General features: G+C 36.2%; 1 protein-coding gene across 6 annotated transcripts in view; it reads left to right on the forward strand.

The window, feature by feature from the left end:
• PLS1 (plastin 1) overlaps positions 1-21,467 on the forward strand; it is a 47,351-nt gene extending 25,884 nt beyond the window's left edge. For 5 of the 6 annotated variants that reach the window (XM_040612851.1, XM_040612853.1, XM_040612852.1 and 2 more), the window contains 15 exons: positions 433-596; positions 1,835-1,964; positions 3,642-3,774; positions 4,692-4,773; positions 6,097-6,262; positions 6,359-6,501; positions 7,895-7,990; positions 9,473-9,668; positions 11,376-11,396; positions 14,726-14,804; positions 15,972-16,086; positions 16,836-16,969; positions 17,752-17,875; positions 19,953-20,077; positions 20,525-21,467. In XM_040612851.1, the coding sequence (XP_040468785.1) occupies positions 433-596; positions 1,835-1,964; positions 3,642-3,774; positions 4,692-4,773; positions 6,097-6,262; positions 6,359-6,501; positions 7,895-7,990; positions 9,473-9,668; positions 11,376-11,396; positions 14,726-14,804; positions 15,972-16,086; positions 16,836-16,969; positions 17,752-17,875; positions 19,953-20,077; positions 20,525-20,660 (1,844 nt within the window). In that variant the 3' untranslated portion in view covers positions 20,661-21,467. The remainder of the gene's footprint in view (positions 1-432; positions 597-1,834; positions 1,965-3,641; positions 3,775-4,691; positions 4,774-6,096; positions 6,263-6,358; positions 6,502-7,894; positions 7,991-9,472; positions 9,669-11,375; positions 11,397-14,725; positions 14,805-15,971; positions 16,087-16,835; positions 16,970-17,751; positions 17,876-19,952; positions 20,078-20,524) is intronic. The other variant, XM_040612854.1, reaches the window with a different exon arrangement.
• The last annotated feature ends 253 nt before the right edge of the window (positions 21,468-21,720 follow it).

Below are 21,720 nucleotides of genomic sequence, written 5' to 3' on the forward strand. Positions count from 1 at the left end.
TTCTTGTGTGAGTGGGTTGTCTTGTGTAAGTGTGCTCTTATAATAACTTGCATCAGATTTGAGTTTACTGATTGCAAATGGTATAACATCAACATTAAGACTAATAATTGATCTCCCCTTCACTGGCGAATTTTGTTGGGAGTCTTAAAAAAAGCTTGAACTTTGCTATTTACAAATTTGTAATCTTGTTATTAGCTGTGCTTTGGGATTATAAGGTAGTTCATGAGAAAATATATAACAAGATGGCACAGATCCTAGGCAGTTGTGCCAGTGCCTCTAATCCACAAGTATTCCTTCATGCTTACTTACCTATGTCAGAAGAAGAAATACTTGTCTCCTAGAACTGTATTTCTCATGCTTCATTGATTCTTAACAGCTACTGTACTTAGTTTTTTGCATAGTATAAAAACATTTTGTGCCTTCATTTTACAGATATCGACAACAGTGGGTATGTCAGTGACTATGAGCTTCAAGACCTGTTTAAAGAAGCAAGTCTACCCTTGCCTGGTTACAAAGTCCGGGAGATAGTAGAAAAAATCATTGCAGTGACAGATAGCAACAAGGACGGGAGAATCAACTTTGAAGAATTTGTCTCTGTAAGATATTCCCTTTGAATGTTTCTCTACTGTCCGGTATCTGTTGATAGCTAGGATAGAAAAGTGGTACAACTAAGTACTGTTTTGGCACAAATAACTATTTTGAGAATGGGAAAGCTTTCTGTGACAATTTACAATATCCTATAGAATTATTTTCCAGTCTTGATTTTTCACTCTCCCATTTAAGTAGATCTCATTTGGGTAGCATGTGAGAGCAGAGTAGTTTCTATCAGTCTTACTTCTTATTACCTCGAAGATGAGGGGATGGACTACATATTTTAGAAACTGTTGTGTCAGCCTTTGCCCTAACAAAGGAGTAGATAACTAGATACCAGCCTGTAAATTCTCTTAGTGATAAACTATTGCTTGCACTGCTATGCTTAATCTCTATACTAAAGGCTTTTTACTGGGAGTAAGGTACAGTTTTTCACTTCTAGTGAACAAATACGAAAGGTTTAGACTTTTTTTAATGTGGATCACTTGCTACTGTGCTTTATTTAAGAGAAACAAAAACTTTGCAGGCTGTTGGTTTGTATGTGTGTTTGGGGATGATTAGTTTTAGCTTTGGATTTAGAGTACTGCTAATTGCAGTAGGCTGCTTGTTGAACTAGTTATTGATCTTTCTTTCCAAGAGTCGAATTTGAAATAGTTCATAGATGAGATGCAAATATTTACATCCAGGTCATAAAATGTATCTGTTGTTTGTATTTCATGGTCAGTTTTGAGACCTCTACAGTATTTGGGCAAATCTAGGACATACCGGTATATCCAATGTGTTTTACATTGCAGGCAGATGGAAAATGATACCGGCGTGCTTAAGGGCACGTATAACTGTCACATAGTAACCTTTTACTGTAGTGCATATGATGAAGTAGAAGAAATAGTCAATGGTTATTGAAAATGTATGTGTCTGTTGTCTTCAGTTTACCAAAATATCTGTAGAAAAATTGCACAGATTGTTGAATGCTTACTTCTTTAGATAACATGACTTAATAAAGGTAGCACTAGAGGTATTCACCAAGAAATAGTATATTAGGTATCTAGTATGCAAGTTTGATGAAGGGATTTAAACTAGTTTTACCCATACAATTGATTTTTTTCCAGAAAATAAGTCAGTGTAAATACTAAAGAAAGGCAATCGGATTAACTACTGACTCTAGAGCAATTACATGAGTTAATGCTTAGCTATTTGAAGGTATGATCGATGAAAAAATGCTCTTTTTTTTTTATTATTCCAGATAATTCAGGAATTGAAAAGCAAAGATGTGAGCAAATCTTTCCGAAAATCAATAAACAAAAAGCAGGGTATTACAGCAATTGGAGGAACATCAGCAATATCTAGTGAGGGGACACAGCACTCTTATTCAGGTAAGAAATAAGTAAACACGAGTAGATTTTGCGTGGAGAAAGACTTTAAATTAGCACTACAGATGAATTAAAAAACAATTGGAAAATGTTGCTGTTGAAAGCAAAATAACACAGAGAAAGCATGTGGAGATGGACAAAGGTAAGTGTGGATGGTAATTTATTAATACGTAGGCTGTGCAGTTGCTAATGTCATGCTGCACTCAGAGGTAAGTTAGACATCTTTGTGAGAGCGAAAAATGAAAACAAGCATTGACAGGATGTGGTGGGGCATGGAGGGAATAAGTGGCCCTTTTGGCATACTTCTAGAAATGCTAGTGAAGTTTTTTGGCTTCATTACATGCTAACATACTCTTATCCCTATATTCGGATAAAAACAAGTCCCCGTTTTCATTTCCACAGTGTGACATGAAATGAAAAAAACCCAAACATACAAAAAAACCCAATCAAACCATCCTTTCTGAAAGGAAGGAACTCCTCAGCTGTGCATGTGCCATTACAGAATTGTTCACTCCCATACGACTTTAGCGTAGCCTATCTCATACTTCAGAAGTTGCTTTCGTATTGGATCTGCCTCTTTTTACCTCCCCTTGCTGCATGTCATTTCAGTAGGTAATTGTACGTAATTACATTGCAGCTCCTAGTCAGGATATTAACCACCTTCCAGGATCATATTACAATAAGCGATAGTCAACTTTTGATTGACTTGAATCTGGCATTTGCTGTGGTTGCAGAAGTGTGTTAATATTTTATATGTGAGGAAGATTCACTTCAGTTAGCTAAAGGTGGTGATAACCTCTCTCTCCCGGTATAATCCTTACAGCACCAGCTGCACTTGGTAAATCTCCACGGCAGGGGATATATTCCATCTCAAGGGATGCCTGTAGGGGAACACCATTAGAGCTAATTGTTTAAACTCCCTTTCATTTTTGATGGAGAGAAACTGACCCCAATAGAGTGCAATTCATCTGTCCTAGCCCTGTCAACTGTATGGTTTATGATGAGATAAAGTGTGCACTAAAATTTCACATTTCTTCCCACTGACAATGAAAGACGTGTAATGAGTCAGTTGTAGGTACCTCTTGAGGTAAGTGAGGTGAATAATACCTGTACTGTCTTGGAATTTGGATACTGATACTTGATTGACTGTCATCATAATAAGCATTCTTAGATGCTTAATAACAAATTCTGTACTAAATAAGAGAGAGAATTTAAAACTGAGGTATTAAACTTTAGGTTTCTCAAAGTGATCCAGATGATAGTCTCAAAAATACTGCCAGTCTCTGAAGTCCTAATAGAAGGCAAAATAAAACGCTACGTTTTAAACCAAGGGTGTATAGATTGAGATGTTGCATGTTTCAGATCAGATTTCCCTCTCTTCGTTGTAAATGCTGAGAAACTGAATTCACAGTCAGCCATGGTGACACCTTCTCCATGTTACTATGATTTTTACGTTGTCCTTCAGAAAATCACCAGATATTTAGAGGGTGCAGTAGGAGAAAGATCAACCTGTACTTGCTATTTTTTGTGTTCTTTCCCACCGGTCTGGTTATTTCTGTAACTAACCCATGTGAAACTAAGAGGTTTTGCTGTGGATGAACCTTTTTGACCCAAGTTGGATGTTTGGTAGTACATGTTCATGGAAATAATAGTTTGTTTTAATGCTGTTTTTCTTTTCAGAGGAAGAAAAAGTTGCTTTTGTTAATTGGATAAATAAAGCTCTACAAGATGACCCAGACTGTAAGCACCTCCTACCTATGAACCCATCAGATGCCAGTCTTTTTAAATCCCTTGCAGATGGCATCCTTCTTTGGTGAGTTTAGGGCTATGAGAAAGAAAAGAAGTTAATCTCAAAGGTTAAATGCTGATCACAGTGACAAGAACTGGGAAACTTTAACAGGCTTTAACATCAAGGTTCCACTCCTAAATATTTCAACCCATGTGTAAGATGGGGAAAACTTGTTTTCCCATAGAAATGTTGTTTTGAGCAATTTTTTTATGTGACTCTGCATGTATTAGGGAAGTGGGTTTCCACTTCAAACACGTAATTATACATGGCAGATATGTGCAGGCTATTTATAAAGGAGATAGTTCCACAGTTGGTGTATCCATTAGCTGAAAAAATCAGTAAACTGCTATTTCAGATATTTTAAAGTTACTAAATCATAGGATGGGAGGAACAGAAATCTAAATTAGATCTGTGGCAAAACAGAGAGTGTATAGTAGGTCTCTTAACTTCAGTCTGCTGTAACTTTCTAGTTGAGTAGACTAATAGTACTTATTAATCCACCATGGTAACAAAGGATTAGCGTAGTAGTATTGATGTGAATTAGTCTTTGAGATCCTTGTAGATTCAAGATACTATAGTAAATGCAGTGCAGAAATATACTGCTTATATTACAAAGATTTTCACTTGACATTATTTAAGTGACCTTAGCTTACACTTTTTTTAATCTTCTCAAGTACTTTTTTGACAGCGCAGACATGCTGTGTCACTTAAATATAAAACCCAGTTGCTCAGGTTTCTTAAATACGTATGTTTTGGGGGGGTCTGGATGAATGTGCACTTATTTGACAGGGAGAAGAGATTTAGTGGATGAGGTGGTCTTTATTATGTTTTTTTAATCTTTTCAGAAATACTTACAGCTAGTTTAAAGTATTAGGAGTTTATAATCAAATATATTTTCTGAGTAATGGAAGTTTGAATAAACTCTGACTTTTCTTCCTTAGCAAAATGATCAACTTCTCACAACCAGATACAATTGATGAAAGGGCTATTAATAAGAAGAAACTCACTCCTTTCACTATTTCTGTAAGTACTTCACAGATAGGAACTTGCCATAAATGATAAAGTGAAGTATTTTTCTATAGCTTTGTTTTAATGACAGTTCTCCTGGTGCAGAAAAAAAAAAAAAGTCCAACGTATGAAAATATGTCAAAGCACGAAATTGTATTTTCTAATAAACTCTGCTGAATTCTTCTGTTTCTTAGATGATTTACATGATAACTTGTCTATTTCATGATTTCCTTAGTTCCCTATTTGCTATTCTTGTTCTGCTTTACTAAGTATCTGGAGGAAATAACTTTAGGCTTTGGAGTGGATGGTCAGGTTGTATTTTAGCAATGCAGAAAGTGTCTGCATGGCTGTATACTGTAAGGTAGGATGATACATATATAAAATAGTGGGGAGTAGCTTGGATGCAAGATGAGGAGTTCTATTTTTAAATGTGTATGAATTCATGAAAATATTTGAGAGAAGCAGTTTTGGTGTAAGAAAACAAGTCTGGAAGAGGAAAGTAGATCTGTAAGTTACTAGCCTGATGAGAAAAAACAAAAACCAAACCACCTGATTAAAAACCTTGGTTAAATGGCAGACTTCATTTCAGGCTGTGACATTAAAACGTGAAGAGTTAAAACATACTATGTTCTAAATCCTGCAAGTGGGTCATGTAAATTCTACTTATTTAAAGAAGATGTGTCAGCAAAGATGATACTACATGTGTTCATGTTGTCTCTGTAGATAGTTAAAATACAACGCAAGAAAATACTAACGCTTACATGAGCTGCCAGGTTTGGTTGGTTAGGTTTTTTTGATGATTCATCTGTGACAATCACTAACTTTACTTACAGTGTCAGGATGCTGAATTGCCATTATTTTCTTATGCTGTCTGTTCAATTACAGTTTAACGGTTGCTTGAATAATTGTGTCAGCCTGTATAAGATCCAAGATGGGATGACAATGATGTCAGTAGCCTCCTGCACAGGCAGAACTCCGTATGAGCCCGTTTTTCCACAGGAACAAGCCCCTGATATTTTGAGGATTACTGCTTAATTTGTGTGTGTGATACTTATGAATTACAAAACACATTTTCATTAGAGTATTCCTCAATGACCTAAGCTGCAGAAGGTGGTCCACAATGTTTTGCTGGGTCCACTTTAAACAGTGTCAATAATGTTTTCCATTAAATTTTTGTAAAATACATGGTGGTCCACAAAAAAATCTCCAGAGTGCATTTTTCCACTAGGAACTAACGCATTATTTCTTATAACTTCTGAAACTTACAAAACTTAGTATGAACAACTTTACCAAGAATTAAAACCTCATAAATTTGTTAAACAATGGTATTCCAAACAGGAAAACCTAAACCTGGCTCTGAACTCCGCATCTGCCATTGGCTGTACGGTTGTCAATATTGGATCACAAGATTTGCAAGAAGGAAGACCACACTTGGTGTTAGGACTCTTGTGGCAGATCATTAAAGTTGGTCTTTTTGCTGATATTGAAATCTCCAGAAATGAAGGTAAATAAAATGCCAGGTATATCAATATCAGCAATTTGGAACTAATGGAGACCACAATAGCAGTGATTTTTGGCTTTCTTTCAAACTTTCTTTTAGCTCTTATCACCTTGCTAAATGAAGGGGAAGAACTAGATCAGTTAATGAAGCTTTCCCCAGAAGAGCTTTTGCTACGCTGGGTGAACTACCATCTGGCCAATGCACGGTGGCAGAAAATCAGTAACTTCAGCCAAGACATTAAGGTATGTAGTTACTTGCGCTGGTAATTGAACATAATGGTATTTAAACACAGGGTCCTTAGAAATAAATGAGTTTCATCAGAAGTATTTAGGAAAATAGTCATCTGCTTTTTCTAGCTATAGGTTCATCCTGTGTTTTTCAACACACAGAGCATTATTTTAATATCTTATATCCTACTCAGTGCTCGTGCCATGTATTACGATGTCACAGAACAAAGGAAACGTTTCCAACAAGCTCATATTCATGGAAGTTCTGATGTTCTCAGATTTTTATTAGAGTTGTTTAGGACAATTTGGACTACCTTATTATTTACCTTTTTTCTGCCTGTCCTTTCCTGCTCCTGGGTCTGCAGCAACCTCTCTTTTCTTTCCTTTGTTGTTTTAAAGGAGGAGTGTGTGGCTTTACGTCCCCTCCCGGTGCATATTTGCTAATAGTGATTGCTCTTCATACCTAGCATTCTACAGAAGAGTAGGAAACCTCTTGAGGAAAGAACTGTTATTCAGGCGGCTGTCTGGAGTAGCTAGTGCTTCTTCATCCACGCAGAGAGCAGCCCCCCTCAGTCACTGTGCTTTGCTGGTGTGCCTGTTTACTGACAAGGGGACTGAAACGCAAACTGGTCCCTCAGGGCAGGTGTCAGACATGCATAATTCTTCCCTCTTCTTCAGTTGTTCTGCATAAGGTATGCAGAGTAATGTAATAAGTCCAGTTGAAGAGAGAAAACCCCAACTTCTTAAAACTAAAAGCAAAGGAGGAAGATTCCCTACGGTAGTAAGAAACCCATGTCATTAATGGCTAGTTGTATCTTTTCAAATGCCATCAAAAAGGCTATTATTGAATCAAACCTTTAACTAGGGTTTTACATGAAAACTGCTACTGTGGTAAAAATACTACATGCTATTTAAGAGAAGTATTAATCTAAAACTACCAGGTTTTTATCTTATTTTCCTGGTGTCTTAGTGGTGAAAAACCCAGTACCATACTGGAAACTGCATCAAATAAGTATTTTTTTTGTCACTATAGATTCATCCTAAAAGTCCCACTTTGCTCTCAATTTTGAACTCCAATTGCCTCATTGATTAAGAAAGAGAATTTTTTATAAAACAGTCTGTTTGAAAATGATAGTGAAGAAATAAAATACCAACACTAAAAGTCCATATTGAGATTGGGTTTTGTGGGTAACTTAAATACATTTGCCTTAAATATTTTAATTACACCCATCTAGTTCATATCCAGCAGAATAAATTTAACTAACATCATCCAGAATAATTAGCAGACATTCCTTTGCTCTGCAAGTAAAAAATATTTAGACTTTTGTGTTGGACTATAAGAGCAATAAATGGCTATGAAAGACTACATACTTTTTCTTTAAAAAAAAAAATATACTGCTTGTTTTAGGATTCAAGAGCATACTACCATCTGTTAAATCAGATTGCACCCAAAGGAGATGGCCTTGATGAATCGCCCATTAAAGTTGACTTTTCAGGATTTCATGTAAGTATCCAGAAATGTAAAAATGGACTGGAATTTTCAGAGATCTCGATGTACAAGGCTGTCCCAGAATCCTCTTTTGTTTTGTAAAACATACAAAAGCTCAGTCAGGTTGCTCAATGTCACAAAAGCTTAGATGAATAAAAACACAAGTAAAGTTCCAGAGTGCTGCTGGAACTGAATTTGCATCCTGCAGTGTAAAATTTGGAGCTGGGTTTTACTTGGAGTAGTCTCTAACTGGTTTCTGTTTTCACTTTGGTCCTCTAAGATGAGTGTTATAACATCCTGCTCAGGTCTGCCCTTCTGCGATTCAGACAAGGAAAATAGTAGACTTCACAAACCTTGTGATCCTTCCTCAAACCAAATAGCATTCCGAAATAACATGTAAGCCCTTCCAATAACCAGAAGGAAAGCTTAAGTTTGGCATCCATCAACCTTTAAGCTGGAAAAGGATAGAGGGTCTAAAAGCAGCCTAGGTATATGTGAAAACATTTTTTTCTAGGCTCCTACATAATGCTTATTGGAAGGATTATTCTGAGAACGCATTCGATACTGAGCTGCCTGCCTGAGATAGAGATTTCTATATATCAGTCAGAATCTTAAATAGAATCTTGTTATTCATTATAATATTGAAAACCCATATGCAAAATTGTTTGCTTACAAGCTTTTGTTCTCTCAAACTCCATGAGGAGAGCTCTGTTTTGTTTGTTTGCTTTTGTTTTGGGGTTGGGGGGATGGGGGTGGGAAGGATAGTAGTTACTTTTTTCCATGTAATTTCCTACAGTTCCTATGATAATGTTCTATAATGGGTTATAAAACAGTATCAATAACATGTAACAACTTGTTTTAGAGCAAGTTTCTGGTTGAGTGTAGCAACACTGAATTACTGACTGTTATTCAATTATAATAGTAATTAAATTACTAACTCTTTTCCCTATAAATAGTAATTCTTATTGTTGTGAAGATTAGAGGCAAAAAGTATATACCACATAGTTTTCAACGCTGGTTTATTCTATGTAGATTAATAAAGACAAAACAAAATAACACATAGGTTACCAACTTAAGATGATTCAGAGACAAATATTAAAAGGAAATCCCGTTCTGAAGCATTCATATTCGTGCTGAGGGTTTTAGGCATCATCTGTCATTACTATGTTTGAGAATGTCAGTTTAAAGCAGTGATGGTGAACCCTGGGCACATGTAGCAGAATATGCAGTGTGGGAGTCAACAGCCTGGAAACAGAAATAAAAGCACTGCATGTCTGGCTGCTACTGCTGTTGCAGGGATTCATGAGGAATGCTGCACTGGCAGCCACGGAAAGAAAGTGGAAGGAAGAGGGGAGTTACGGGCTGTAACAGCTAGCTCAAACATTTGGGGAATGAGGGGGGAATTAACATGGGTCACTTAAAGATTTTTCCAAACTGAAGATTTAGTAAAGAGTGGAAACATGTTAGTGTTTGTTACATTTTTTTTTTTTCTTTTAGGATAAAAATGACTTGAGGAGAGCTGAATACATGCTCCAACAGGCAGATAAATTGGGCTGCAGAGAGTTCGTAACTCCAGCTGATGTGGTTGCAGGCAACCCTAAACTCAATTTGGCTTTTGTTGCAAATCTCTTTAACACATATCCAGCCCTACACAAGCCTGACAATTCATCTTACGATCTCAATTTATTAGAAGGTACTCAACTTACTAAGCATACAGGAGGCAAGAATATTAGTGATTTCTATTTCAGTATTCCTTCTAGGCTGTGATAGAGTATCCCTGTGTGATAGTGCATGTGTTAACACAAAGCTTTCTCACTAGCTTTCAATATAAGCCTTAAGTAGAAGTCCCTCTTACTGTGAATATTGTTCACTTGTGTTAGCCTGAGCAAAGGCTATTCTTGAATAACCTTCTATCATTCCATTCATTTGCAGGAGCAAAAACTCTTCTCTTACTCCCATTCTAGTTTCCTGTGCTTCTTTCCATACAGTTTATATTTTAGCTGATGCACAAATTCTAGCTTTCCCTAATTTGCAATGCTATACTATGCAGCTTTAATAGTCTTTTAAAGTACTTTTCACATATTGTGCTTATAAGATATGTGTGTGTATGTGTATTAGTTTGTTGCTTTTTAAAACAGGAAACATTAAACAAAAAGGCTTTTGTATCACCAATCTATAGATTTATCTATTGCATCAGCAGCCTATATAGATCCTAGCATATCAGCAAGTTTGGATTTTAACTGTACATTTCAGATTCTTAAAGTTAGAGATAAAGGAATAATTGGCAGCAATCTTTGGCTGTCACCCTTTCTGTGGACCAGCTAATCTAGGATAATGAAATGGCTCCTGCCACAGTGTATTTCACAGTTGTTCACTGATCTCAAAGGAATGGTGAGAATCAGGGGTGCCGCACTCGGGGAAAATTCATCAGCTATGTTTACACGTTCCTCTGCACTGCCTACTCCTGCCTTCCTCTTACTGTTCCTATCAGGTTTCCTTTCCATCTAGGTGAGTCCATCTTCCTTTGCTCCTCTTTTTTCATAATTTGTCTGCTCTGCTGCATCCCTGTGTCACAAATCTTGTATCCCTCAGACTGCTCCTGTTTCAGGCTTCCTGCTCTTCTAGCTTTAGCTGGGTGCCAGCTGTGGTAGAGGTATCAGAGCACAGGAGGTAGTCTTCCCTTCTCAGCTGTGATATCCCCAGTCACTGAAATCCCTGCTCTCCAAGACAAAAGACTGATGGAAAGGCCTGTTTTTCCTCTGCTGTAATTTTGTTAGAAATACATGCTTTTAGATACACATACAGGAGCTGTGTGGAGGTGAAATATGTTCGTTTCAGTTTCCCTGTTCTGAACATGAAGTTGCAGGTGTGATTCAAAATACTGAAAAATCAGTCAAATTTAGAAGAGTTTTCATTGGCATGGCAAAAACAGATTAACTACTTTCTGAACTTGCCTAAAATAGTTAGATGAGGTCAAAGTTTCAGCTAAAACAGTTTGTAAAAAGATATGATCACCTAAATGCTAGATCGCAATTTTGTAGCGATAAATACTGGCCAAACTTAACTTTACTGTTTATGGTATATATTTTTAGAAATGGATAATCATGCCAATGTTATCTGTTCAAAGGCAAGTAGATGACTCTCCTTTGCCCCCAAATAATAACTCCTGTGGTGTCATGTAAACCATCAAAATAGTTATTTCAGCCAAAAGACAATGTTGATAAGTGTTTTTCTGCTAACTTGTTTTATATTTTCCATTAAAATTCTGTGGTTTTACTGATGTTTTCTCAATATAGTGATATAAGATACATGCATTTCTTTATAGTTTCATATATAGATTGTCTGTTGGTATCTGACTCATAATTTATAATGCTTTCCTATTTTGCTTCATGAAATGCAGATTTGACCCCTCCTAATGTAGGTACTGTATTTAGTACTTTTCTGTATTCCATGAAAGTATTTATTCTGCAATTTTTTTTTCTAGTGTTTTAATAATCTCTGTCCTTGTTGATTTTTGCATTGTTCTTGTATTTTTCTACTGCTTTAATATGCCATCATAAGTAAAAGAAGAAAAAACCCACAGACTCACAGGGTCTAACAAGATGCATATAAAATGGGGGCAGGACTTGCAGTAAGTCAAATCCATACAGTTCTTTCTTTGGGTTTGACCAGTAAGGGCTTTCCATGAACCAAGATGTAAACCTCTAGGCATGTGTGGGTGAGTGGGACTTTCTGAAAGTCTTAATTTTCCTGCATACTTTTCAGTCTTTTCAGTGACAGTTCCATCCAAAGAGTATGATGAGGCTGTTCTCTTTGGTTTAAGACAGCTAACACTGTGTAAATAGATACCTGCTCTGATAATACTTAACAAGTCTGGTGATGTGCTCTTGTATGCAGAGAGCGTATCCCTCAGGCACACTGACACAGCAAAATGAACATTTGATATTATGTGGGGGATCAAGGGGGGAGTCCTGACCTCAGTCAAAGCACAACCTTTAAGTGACTCTGGCTCCGAGGAACCTCTTGCTTCTGGGGAAGGCAGCAAAGTTTGTACTTTAAGTCACATAGAAAGCTGAGGTCTTGGGGGGAGGAAGAGGAAGGACTTGTGTCCACTTAGGTTTCCTCCAGTGTAGATGTCCTCTGCTGCTGTTGCTTAGTCCACTGGCAGCCTTCAATGTTGACTACTCCCACTCAGGCCAGCAGAACTAGGTGTAAATTGCATCTTGAGCTCTATTGTCTTCCAGAGAATAGTATGTATCTGGAGCGCTTTGTATTCTTGATCCCATCCCTGTGGCTACTTCCCACTCAGTTCCACAGTATAATCTCAAAGAAAGAGATGGCAATAAATATAAAGGATACTACCAAATTTGCTCCTCTCTCTTTTGTGTAGCTCTGCCCCCTTTCTGCAGTTTTCCAATGATTTTGGCTATCTGCTGCACCACTCAGCAGAAGATATGCTCCTGATAGGATCACAAGGTATATTTTGAATAAAAGAATAGAGAGAAAAAATTGGTCAGTTCTCAGCCATCTGGAAAACTTATGAATGCTTATGTGTTGCATGATAAAGGGATTTGTTTGAGTGGCATATTAAATATAGTATGCTGGGTTGAGTTCCTGGATTCCCCCTATCCAAAAGGGTGCTGCCCAGTTTGCATGCTCTTGCTCCTGCTTGGCTGCTTTGGGTTCTTTCAACAAGGTTGAGCATGCATTTTAAAATTCTCAGTCTGAGTGCGGTTGCTGAGTATACGTCTCTGTAGCTGTACTTTGTTTAGTAAAATGTTCCTTAATCTTGTTACCTACCATATTTGCAATGGACAAGTGTTCCTAAAAGCACACTGCAGTCAGTGTTGTAGATACTGCAAACTCACTCAAAGCTCAGTAAGCCTAAAAACTTCAAAAAACAAAAAAAGCAGAAAGGACTTGCTTCAAAATACTATAACCTCTTAAGTTACTCTTCATAAATTTAAATTATATATCATGCTTGTATTTTGATTGTATCTCTGTGTGGAAAAAATGACATTTTTAACTTTGTGATAAAATACGATTCTTTGTCTTTTAAACTTTCCTGTGGGAAGAAATATGTGAAACAAAGTTGACTGCCTGAAGACATTGCAGAATAGTATTTTTATTTGTTTCAGCATGTGTTCATCACTGACTCTGGTAGTTTTTTCAAGTAAATCTTTGGAACAAATACTAGGTTGATTTGCATATGAAAGACCATAACTTAGAATATATCAGTAGGATGACCATCATCTATTTCATAATAATTTGAAAGTAACTGGTAAGCTGGCCAAAACTTTTAAAATAAAAATTATTCTGTTGGAAAATGTCAATTACAGATGAAATTTCTGAATTTAATTTTTTCATGAATATTTTTTGAAGTCCAGAGATGTTTATATAAAAGGGGAGGAGACACAGCTTAAAATTGTAACCCCGATCTAAAAATTGATGTTATGACATTGGTCTGTTTCATGGAAAAACAGTATTAAAGAGGATTTCTCTTTATTCTACAGATAAATACACGTTTATGTAGTAGCTTTATTTTGCAAAAACATTTATTGTTATCTAGTCAATGTAGAGCTTCACTACTAAATGAGACTTTTCATGCTACATAAACCTCATTAGACAAACTCAGTACCATTATCCTCTAAGGAAGGAACAAATGAAGGAAACAAAGAAGTCTTACACATATTTTTATGTGTTTCAGTCCTGAGAAATCTGTTCTTCTGTTGTTTGGGGAGGTTTTCTCCCTCCTCTATGTCCTTTCTGTTTTCTTAACTGTGGATGATCAGCCCAGGGGAACAAAGTGATGAGGTTACATATTCAGGCTAAATATTTTCTTAAATGCTCTTATTTGATGTAAGAGAGAACAGCTTATGCAGTACTGATACACATGCAATTGGCCACAGATACATTGTTAAGATTTAGGCAATGTGTATAGAAAATTAATGCATTATTGCAAACTGTAGCTTTATAGAGAAAGACCGTTAGTTCAGGACTCCTGATTACATGAGCTATAACACAATCTATGTCAGGAAGGTGAAGGGTGGTTTGGAGCTTTTTTTTTTTAATTTTCTACTGAATTTTCTGCATTTCTAATAAGCAGAGTTGCTAGTTAAAACTGCAAGAATAACTGGCCCCCTTGGCAGTATAAATAGCTTCATAAATTTAACCAATGCAATACTGCCTTGCTAAGTCTCCAGTGTTTAAAAACTGAAAAGAGGAGGTCTGTTGCTTTGGGGCAGTGCTTTCACAAGTTAATACTGCGAACTTGTGTGGAGAGAAGTGGAGCTGTAGTTTTGGGAGTCCAATGCAATTGCAATAACTTTGCTAGTGCTAACTTTTATTAAAAATACACCTTTTTAAACGGATTTAAAGATACTGTTGAATATAATTTCCACAGATTTTTGTTTTCGGAAATTCTAAATCATCACAGTTTTCTCCATGATTTATAATAATTATCTAGAATATAACCAACAAACTCCTTATTTCTGTATTTTAACAAATTGCACTTACACAGAAAATCTAGTCTAATAGTACTCCCTGTAGTGTCTCTGGCCTTGTGCCCAGTACTGAGGGACTCTGAATTTCATAGGATTGCTTCACCTTACTAGCCAGTAGGGACTGCTACTGGGGAAAGGATGAACTCATTGGAGGGCGTGGGGGGGAAGGGGTATGATAACCATTTAAATGCTGCTTGCGAAAGTGTTTTCTCCAATAACTTATATAGAATTACATTTGTCACCATAGGAGAAACTAAGGAAGAAAGAACTTTCAGAAACTGGATGAATTCACTGGGGGTGAGCCCATACGTTAATCATTTATACAGGTAAGGTTGTTTTCCTTTTGTTTAGGGTTTTTTTTTGGTTAAAAAAAATTATTTCCTTTCAATGACAGGGGAAGAAAGACGAAAAGAAAAATGGGAAGTTGTACTTCTTCTAGAATTGTGATTTCCAGGTTTCTACACAGTGTGATAGGAACTTCAAAACTGGTCTGTAGAGTTTCATTAAGTGTTGTCTGACTGATGTTCTACTTACGATCTAGAAATACTGGAAAACTTGAAAAGTTTTGATGTTCTCCCCTCACTCACTTGAACTTTGAATTACGTTTTTTAAAAAGTTAATTGTTGTTTATAATGCATGTTGGTTTTTTTCTCATGACAGATGAAATGACTGCAAACCTTTTAAAACAGTCATATAACTCTAAACTAATGAGATGGTAACTGTTTGCCAAGTAGACTGTAAGAATCTACGTAGTGTGGTATTCCCTTAAAACAAAGGGTTTTCTAGCATGCTTTTATATGCTTCTGATACACTTCCAAATTGTGCTAGCAGTTGATTCAAATCCTATTAATAGAAGATGGGATATAGGGAGCAAGTGGGAACATCTGCTTGCATGTATACTTGCTGTTAGGTTGCATTGTTTCCGTTTTCTGACCTCTATAAAGTGATACCCTCTGTAGATAGCTTAATGTGGAGAATTTAATTTGGCAAGTAGCTGGAGGGGATCATCAAGAATGCAGTTAATAATGGGAAGTAATGCTTTTCCTAATACTGTTTTTTCACAAGTACATTTGTTTTGATTATTCTTCAGCAAGATACATCTGTAGATGCAGATAAAGCATGAGTAGTTAACATTTTGGGAAGTCCTGAAGAAACTAAAATGAGAGCAATAAATAAAAACTTTTTAGCTAGATATTTTATCTATGCCTACCCTATGAAAACAATTATTTAAAGTTGGTAAAACCAGTGGCTGTGCTTACTTCACTGAGAATTATGAAAATAATGAAATTAAATGTACAATTTAGTGTAAATAATCACAGAAATCAAGCAATAGGATATAGGCCAGTTTCTCCATAGAACAACACAAATTTTTAATTATGTGACTAGGATTTTTCAGCAACTTGAGAGACTTCTCAAAGTGTAATTAAGTACTTAACAATTTTGTTGTGAATATGAGCTGTTGTACTTAAAAACATTGTTTTACTCTGGTTTAGTGACCTCTCTGATGCTTTAATAATTTTCCAATTGTATGATATGACTCGTGTACCGGTTGAGTGGAACCATGTGAACAAACCTCCTTATCCATTACTTGGTAGTAATATGAAAAAGGTGAGTAGATACTCTAATACAGTCCACTTTCGCTGTCTTGTATTGCGCTGTTTGTAGTAATCTGGGTTGTCTAGATTTGCATGCTACTGAGACAGTCCTAGCCAGGAAAAAAAAAAAAAGAGGTGGGTGGCAAATATCTTCCAGATATTATCTCAAGGAATAAATAGCAGTTATAGCATATATCACTCGTAGTTTCTAAATGCGGACACCTTTTGGCAGTATTTAATTCATGATCTAATTAGGGTATATAAGCGAAAGTTTCAGGCCTGACACAGCTGACATTGCCTGATACTCTTACATTGGGAGCTGTTTCCTCACAGAGCAGTTTTATGTGCAGCTAGGAGAATTAGTGCAGTACTTGCAGAATCCAAGCTCTCGGTTTTGTGATCTTTCTGAAGCTAGAAATGTTAAAGGCAAAAAAATTACTGTCTAAGAACAATACGTTTAATTTATTTTTCCAAATTCAGTTTTGATGTAAGTATGTAATAATTAACTGGCTTCAGTGGAAATGAACTTGGTTTTCTCTAGGGTGAAAAAAGATTATCATTGGAATATTGCATATTTGCATTTATAGCAAAATCTATTATTTTAATCACAGTGTAGAAAGGCTAGAAGTCTTTCTCTCTAGCTCCAGATTTCATCATAGGTAAAAGTAAGCCAAAGTAATTCAAAATACACATAGATTAATAGGTCTGTATTTCAGAAATATTAAGGTGTCTTCATTATTTGCACACTACATTTACTTTTAGATTGAGAATTGCAATTATGCGGTAGAACTTGGGAAGGCAAAAGCCAAATTCTCACTGGTTGGTATTGCTGGACACGATCTAAACGAGGGTAATCCAACTCTGACTTTGGCTTTGGTATGGCAGCTGATGAGAAGGTAAGTTAGGCACAGTATATGATAGATGTGTGTGTATATATATATATCTGTGCACACGTGTATTTTTGTGTCTCTGTATATTAAGGTAAATTAAAGCTAGTGTTCAGCTCACCCAGAAAGTACTTGAGCTATCTCTAAATATCCCTCTTCTCCAAGATAAACTTGTATACATCTTTTGTAGTTTTACATACTGTGTAGCGATTGAAACCACGATAGTGTGTATGTGTACAAATCTATTTAGAGACAATTAAACCCCTATATACTAAAAACTGTGATTAAAATTATAAATCCTGCATCAAGTAAAATGAGCGTAAGTTAATTCATGCTGATCGCACGGATCTTTCCGTGAGTAGAAAGTAATTTAAATATCTGTGAAATCAAAAGAAAGAAAGATAAATAGGAAGAGATGATTTATGTTACAGAAGTTTAAAATGAGAAGTTTTTAGGCCATCACAGCTATAATAATGTAACTATCATAAAATCAAAATCTTGCTAGTGCATTGAGCAGGAAAATAATGTATTATAAACTGGTTTCATTCAAGTGTTTTATATATTTTCCACAAGTCAATTTTCTTACACTGACCTCAAAACACTCAATGCTTCTTGTTTCTCAGACTGTTGTGATTCAGTTTTCAAGGTGACTTGGATGGCAGGCAGCCATTTAAGCTTGGTGGTGTTGCTGTGTTGAAGTAATATTTTACTTGTGCTTGTAGCTTAATACTGTTAACAGGGTCAAGTTCTACCACACACTTTAACTCAGGCTCTTACTGTCTTTATTAAAGGTATACTTTGAATGTACTGTCAGACCTTGGAGAAGGGGAAAAAGTAAATGATGAAATTATTATTAAGTGGGTAAATCAGACACTTACAAAAGCAAGTAAGAAAACTTCAATTACAAGTTTCAAGGTAATCAAATTTACTTACTTCATTCCATATATAATTGGATCTGGGGGTTTTTAACCTGAGCTGTTTACAGTTTGGCTTTAACAGTGGCACTTCCATCAGCTAGCATAATTGTACAAGAAAATACTTCTGACAGTCTGAATCATCAAAGGTATTTTACAAGTCTATTATTAAGAAACAATAGAAATTATCATTGCTGCTGTAAGGTACAACACACCACCCCCACCCCCAATGAGACTCTTAAAAAAAATAAAAAAATAAAGGCTAAACTTGCGAAGGGGCTCCTGTCTGAAGTTACCAGTGTTTAGGCATGTCATGTCGTGTATCTCCCATATTTTTTGATATAGGCACTCTCATACTTGTACAAACATGTACAAGACCAGTTTTGGAAGTACTGGGGGGGGGGGGGGCGCGGGTTGGAAGGAGAGGAATCACCATTTCTAGTAACAGCTGCCCAAAAAGAGGTACTTGGGCATGACAGAGCCAGGAGAGGAAGCCCAAGTTAACCAGCAACATCTCATGTCTTCATTGGCACTGCTGATGTGCAGCAGACCTGTACAAAGCAGTTTTTCCCATTCAGCAAATACGAACAAATTGATAAAGGATCATATGTATGTCAGGTGTGTCATGCTGTGTGAATTTCATTCTTTAGAAATGGTAGATCGGTAGTTGTACTTGCATGCAAACACAATGTTCTTGTACACAACGTATACCCTGAAACAGGTTAGGTCTGTGGTTCACAAGAGGAACATAAGCACCTAGGAAGTTAAATGTTTGAGAGCTCACTGTGTTATGATACTGAATTAGGTAAGCAGTAAGCAAATAGTAATATCAAATAACTTTATAGAACAAAATATTTCATTTCTACTCTAGTGGGTGACTTAAGCTTTCATCTTCTTAAAAGGGATTGCTGCTTCTCTTATTTCTACGTAAAATGTAATAATGGTGATATGAGTAAGTTGGAAGTATGAAGAGAATCTGTCCCAGCATCTTGCTTTTGGTATGCCTGTGGTTTTGGGGGTGCATCGGTTGTGTTTTTAATGTAATTCAACTGATGGTAGACCAATGAAGATAAGGAGCTACTGATGTAAAGTAACATTATTCAGCATACCTTTACTACTGATTTTTTATAACATTCACATATACGTTGTCACAATCTGAATTTTTCTATTTTGGGGTTACTGCAGCAAGCAGATTCTGTAGCAGAGCAAGCAGAGGTCCCTCGTATTTATTGTGGGCTATGAAAGCGAACTTCTGTGGAATTGCCATTAGTTCAAACTACAAAAATGACACAGGTGTGGGGTTTGGATTATGCCCATGGGGAGATATTCTGTGCACTCAATGTCTTCAAGAAGATTTACTATTTTTAAATGTATAATTAATGTAGAGGCTCTATGTTTCTTCAGTGAGTTAGAAATCAGTTCTGACCTGGTGGTGAAGGCAGCCACGTGACGTGGTGTGTGCTGAGCCCTGCAGGAACAGAGCCAGCCTCACTGGCACTGTCTGCTGACGGTTGGTTTGACATGATCAGCTCTTTATTTGCCCTAGCAATTGGGAAGAAATGATTGCAGCAACAGCACTCGCTGGTTTAAGAATTGAAGAAATTCTTGTGTATTAAATACAAAACAAAGACTGCTCATACTAGTTCAGAATACCATCTGAGTTGAAAAATTGTGAGCCATAAACTACTGCAGAAAATAGTTCAATTACAAGAAAAGGAGAAAAATAAAAGTAGTTGGAGAATGTAAATAGCTTTTAGTTGTCTTGAAAGCTTGGTCCTTGGACTTCCTTGAAAGTTCCCATCCTTCATCAGGGAAGGAGGGAGTTTCTTTCAATAAATACATTTAAACCATTTGTGTAATAATAAGGTTCACACTCAGTGTTGATATTATTTTGATTGTGGAAAAGAGTATTAGACCTCATAAAGGTGGTGGGGGGGGTAACCCTCATCAATTAAGTAACAAAACACACTGCTATCTTTCAATAGGTATGTAAGATGTGCTGTAGGGTTTTTCGCATTGTGAAGACAGAATAATCAAAGTAAATTCCTTATACTAATCTTTTGAGTCTTCTCTTTTAGGACAGATCAATTAGCACTAGTTTACCTGTCCTAGATTTAATAGATGCTATTGCGCCAAAAGCAGTTCGTCCAGAAATGGTCAAGAGAGAAGATCTTTCTTATGAAGACAAATTGAATAATGCTAAGTAAGTTTTAAATGAATGCCTTGTATTTTCCTGAAGTGCAGGAAATTCATTAATGATGGTGTAATTAATAATTTACTGATTTGTTGAGAGATTACAGTAATATTAGTTGATTTGTTTCAAATAGAATATATTATAAATTATAATATTCTGGAGCTATGTTCTAGCATATTTAAAATATGAACTCAAATTCATGGCTGGTATGGCCTACTATCACTGTATTGCAGTTGGTTTATTGATAGCCTACTATAACCTATATTGTTTTTGCCAAAAATGCTTTGATAACTAGTAGCAAAACATCTGTCAATTCAATTGCTACTATATGCTTTATTCACAAAAACATCCATTTTCTTGTAGAGCGTATCCTGCTATTAAGATCTGTTGTTGTTGGTGAATCTTGGCACACTAGTAGAGGCAAAGACAATAACAGTATTTATTTTCTCTTCCAAGGTATGCCATTTCAGTTGCTCGAAAAATCGGTGCTCGTATATACGCTCTCCCAGATGATCTGGTTGAAGTGAAGCCAAAAATGGTGATGACAGTGTTTGCATGTCTGATGGGAAGAGGACTGAACAAAATAAAATAATGAGGACATACATCGTAACTCTCTGCCATGTTATGCACGATGAATGCCTCGCAGTTTACAGAGTTCTGAAGCTTAGTGTAAAATGAGAAAATGTGTTTGCACAAATATTAAGTTTTAATAATGTGTTTAGTTAAAATTTTATTCAATTTCATAATACATCAATTATTTATGGGTAATATTGTTTTCAGAACATGCTTGTTACCTAATTAACATCACAGATTTGTATTGCTTAAAAAAAACCACACTCCCTATTAATCAAGCTTCACATGTATTAAGTTTCCATAGCATTGTAAGTATCTGCATCATTATTTCAGGACCTCTTGTGAAACATTGCTTGATTTTGTGGATGTTACTTATGTGTAGTCATAAAAGTCTCAAGGTGCATTCCAGTCCTATTACGTTACTCCTGACTGCTCAGAAGTTCTCATCCTTGCCTTATTCTTTGAGCGTTTAACTCCTGTTGAAGCCAATGAGTCTTGTCATTGATTTTAATCACAGCAAGTGAAGGCCTATGATAACACCAGGAAACTAATGGATAGATAAAGCTGATGAAACTTTTTTTTGTGAGAATAATCTTTAAATATATGCAGTAGTACTGTTCTGTTACCAAGCAGGAACTTTTTATGGTCTATGTATTAAGAAAAAATAGGAAATAGTAAGCTGAAACATAATTGTGTCACTGTAGCTCTGCTTATGTGTTAGCTTTTGCAGTTGGACTAAGCATCTGATTATTTTTTTAATTTTTCATAAAATACTGTATAAGAAGCCAATAAAGAGCTGGCTAGTCCAGTTTGGGGTTTCACATTATTATGTGTTGCTTTTCCCTGTAGATCACTCCTTTTGATTTTCCTGAAGTGTCTGTCATGTGTGTAGGGTTTTTTTTTATCTAGAAGGACTAGTGCAGTGTTTGGAGAAGCTGAAGCTCGTAATTATTTTCTGATTAATTTCAAAGTAAGTATTTGTACACTTTCCTCCGCAGCCGTAAATTTTCACCAAACATGCTGCAGCTGGACATTGAATAAGGTGGTTACCCGCAGCCGAACACCCAAGAAAGGAAGAA

The sequence above is a fragment of the Falco naumanni genome, chromosome 13 (assembly GCF_017639655.2).
Source record: "Falco naumanni isolate bFalNau1 chromosome 13, bFalNau1.pat, whole genome shotgun sequence".
NCBI classification, from domain to species: Eukaryota; Metazoa; Chordata; class Aves; order Falconiformes; family Falconidae; genus Falco; species Falco naumanni.